General features: G+C 39.0%; 1 protein-coding gene across 1 annotated transcript; it reads right to left on the reverse strand.

Moving 5' to 3' along the window:
* Positions 1 to 1,765: 1,765 nt before the first annotated feature.
* Positions 1,766 to 3,287, reverse strand: si:ch211-184m13.4 (uncharacterized protein LOC798560 homolog). The gene is made up of 2 exons (XM_017695150.2): positions 3,198 to 3,287; positions 1,766 to 2,954 (listed from the first exon to the last, which is right to left on the reverse strand). Exon 2 carries the CDS (start codon positions 2,948 to 2,950, stop codon positions 1,919 to 1,921), a length of 1,032 nt encoding a protein of 343 aa, XP_017550639.1. The 5' UTR covers positions 2,951 to 2,954; positions 3,198 to 3,287; the 3' UTR covers positions 1,766 to 1,918.
* Between the last annotated feature and the right edge of the window lie 319 nt (positions 3,288 to 3,606).

Raw genomic sequence — 3,606 nt, forward strand, 5'->3', positions numbered from 1 at the left:
TTGTCGTTCCAAAGAACATATCCAAGCCATTATATGGAAAATTATTTATTTACTTGAGCTGTTACACTCACTACACTGCAGATCACTTCAGCAGAATGAGATGTAATAATTAACAGCCTTTTCTCTCACTGAAGTCACGTTAGAGCGAAACCATTCTGTTCGACCTTTGACTTGGTTTGGTTCTTTTATAAATTTTATTACATAAGCACAACTTTATTTACACCGTTGTCAGGTAATAGACAGTAAGTAGTCATTAACAAGCACAGAACTGAGAGTCTAGACAAAATTGATAGTTCAAAGCTGTGAACAAAACAAATTTTCTTTTTGCTGCATACCACACATATCACACCTAAAGCTCTTTATTCATTTAAACTTTATTTATTATAATAAAAAAGAATAGAAAAATGAATAAAGCAATGCTAAAGCATATCTTCATAAAAAATTAATTCCAAAATAAATTACAGCACCATTTGAGCATAAATCTGTGCCTGTGTCCTCACTTCATGGTCTATGTCATACCATTCAGTGCTTGTCAGACTGCACTTGTTATGCTAGTTTTGGTGTGGGGGTGTGTGATGATGTATCATGATATTTGCCAGCAACAAAAGATTTTGCCCCAGGGAAAAAAGTCTTTTGATGTGGCTTTTCTGAAATGGTAGATTAATGAGTAAAATACCATTAAATGAGAAAATGCCATAATATTTTCTGCATGATTTAATCATTAAGATGTAAAGTCATCCAGAGTGTTTTGATGTGAAATGGTCCACTGCAGAGAAACTTATTTTTATAGAGATCAGTGAACTTACAGATGCCTAATGTTGATGATGAGAAAATACTGATAAATCTTAAAAAAAGAAAAAAATGTTTTGCCTTACAATGCCCTCCATGTACCACTGGATTGTAAAAAAATGCATTTTAGACTACAATCTCAAAACTACCAGAACACCATGTCTCAGGCATATACATTTCTGTTATGAATAGGCATTATAAACATCAGAGCTCCTGTTGCTGTTCCATTCACCCCAGTGTAAACAAATCTAAAGTTTTTCTACAGTAGAATTTTGCTTCGACTCATAATGACGTTTACATTTTTGTGATTAAATGTCTGCTACTTCTTCTTCTTTCTATTTATAGTGGATTCAGTGCTATCTGCTAGTCACAGTTGTGTGTCTTTGATACTAAAGCACATTTGAGTGTGAGTTGTGGAGCTTCAGTGCCATAATCAGCAATCTGATCTTATGCATACTGCAATTTCCTGAAGAGATTCTTTAAAAATCAGATAATCTGCATGGTGTAAAATCTGTGTTAACCAGTGCACATCACTGTTTTAACTGTTCTACATGTAAGCCAAACAATGATCATTTAGAAAACCCTTGATTATTCTTTCTCCTTTAGGTTAGCACATGAGAGAAGCATTTTCAGAAATTTTGCACTGTGACTTAGGACTGCAAATGGGGAGTTCTTCAGCCTTCAGATGTGAATAGAGTCACAGGAAGGTAAAGGTAACATTCCTTTAGGATAATTTACCCCAGCAACAGGGCATTTGGCTAAAGTGAATACGTCAATGTTTTCTGTGTGGCTTGGTAAAATATCCAAGCCCTTACAAAATGTAGAACAGTTGTCAGTTTTACAATTCCAGTTTAGTAAATGGTTTTGGAAAAGGAGTTAATGAAATATACATATTTTCAAACAAACCAGACTTATCTGCACTGTAGATCTACACTTACAAAGTAAAATGGACTGAGGTGTAGTCATCTTACTCTCGACATGGATTTGTACTGCAAGTTATATCAAACAGTGCATATATTTCTTTTTAATTCAGCTGAAAAATATCCTTCTTAAGTCTTATTTCAACAGTCCATTTCACATTTCATAAATGTGATATCGATTTTGCTCATGTATATCAAAAAAGTGCTCCTCAGGTGTTGCTGCTGCTGTTCTCTGGCATGCTCTTGGAAGAAAGTGATGGCATATAACCCTTAAAGAGGCTCACAACCCTCTGCTTATATGTCTTGATGGCAAAGAAGTAGATAACTGGATCCAGGCAGCAGTTCAGGTTCATCATGGCCACTGTGACTTGCAGGGACATCTTGAAAACCTTCTTCTCCTCACAGGAAGGCTCATGGAGAAGCTTGCGTACCATAAATTGCATAATGTTGATATGGTAGGGACCAAAGCACACCACAAAGCTCAGCAGAATCAGCAGGATCACATTCTTGGCCCGTTGGCTCTTCCCTGACTTACTGGTCATAGGGTTCTCCTTGGCCATCCTGGAAAGCTTGGAATTGATCTGGCTGTAGCAGCCAAGGATGAGTCCCAGTGGAATGCAGAACCCAGTGGCACAGGCAAACAGAAGCACATACGGCGTCTTTGGAGATTCATCCAAATTGGAGTACTCCATGCATGTGCGATGCTCATCCCACTTCTTCATCATGGTCCTGAAGAGCAGAGGAGATGTCTCCAGAAGGACAATTACCCAGACCAGGACACAGATGCCTCGCACCACTTTCACATTCCTGAGCCTCAAGCACCTACGTGGGTGTACCATGGCCAGGTAGCGGTCTATGCTGATGCAGGTCATAAAAGCAATGCCAGCATATGTGTTGGAATAGAAGATCATGGCAGTCAGCCTACAGAGGGCTTCTTCAAAGGGCCAGTCAAAGCCAAGGATGTAGTAGGTAATCCTACCAGGCAGAGCAAGAGTGAAGAGGGTGTCAGAGATTGCCAGGTTGATCAGGTACAGTGATGTGGAGTTGAACTTCTGCTTTTTCTGGCAAGTAATGTACAAGACCAGGCTGTTGCCAGAGACACTAATGACAAGTACAATGATGTAGAAGGTGGGAAAAAGGACCCGAGCTGACTCCTTGTATGTGAACACGTTGCAGGTTTGGTTAGGAATGCTTTCGCTAGGAATTGCAGAAGAAGAAACCACAGAAGCTTGAGTGGCCATTGTCCTAAAAAAGCAAAGAAAAAAGCAAAGAAGAAAAACATTGGTTGACCTGGTTTAACACCAGATTTGTCAGATGGTTCCTCGGAACCTCAAGGAAATGTGCCACAATTTAAGAATGAACAATGAAAATGATACAGTGTAAATAGCAGCAGTTTCATTATTTGCAGAATTTGCAGGCACTGTGATTATCTGTAATAGTCACAATAAGCAAATAACACCATCAGAAAAACAGCTTCAAACTACTTACCGTTAATTCAGTAGGGCAGGAGGATCTGACAGCGCATGACAAGACGTTCCTCTCAGTGCTTGAGATTGGTGAAATGAGTATGTGTTGATGAGAGTCTTTGTTGAGTGATGATGGCACAAGCCCACCCCTGCTCTGCTTTCTGAAGACAACTGTGGCAAAGACTTTACAGCTTACCTTTAAGCTTTTTTACTCAGAATTTGTCTTGCATGAGAGAATATCAGCAGCTCATGTTCATTTCCAGTCTGGTTTTGCTCATCTGTTGGCTGGATCACCTTTAAAAATGTAGTCATAGGGGGACACCCAAGGTAAATGTCAGAGATGTTATTTTCAGTCAGATCTGACTATACTTACTGCCCTCACATAGTTTAACACTTTGAAAGCAATGACATCTCTATCTTTTAAGTTTTGT

This window comes from Pygocentrus nattereri, chromosome 6, assembly GCF_015220715.1.
Source record: "Pygocentrus nattereri isolate fPygNat1 chromosome 6, fPygNat1.pri, whole genome shotgun sequence".
In the NCBI taxonomy this organism is placed as follows: Eukaryota; Metazoa; Chordata; class Actinopteri; order Characiformes; family Serrasalmidae; genus Pygocentrus; species Pygocentrus nattereri.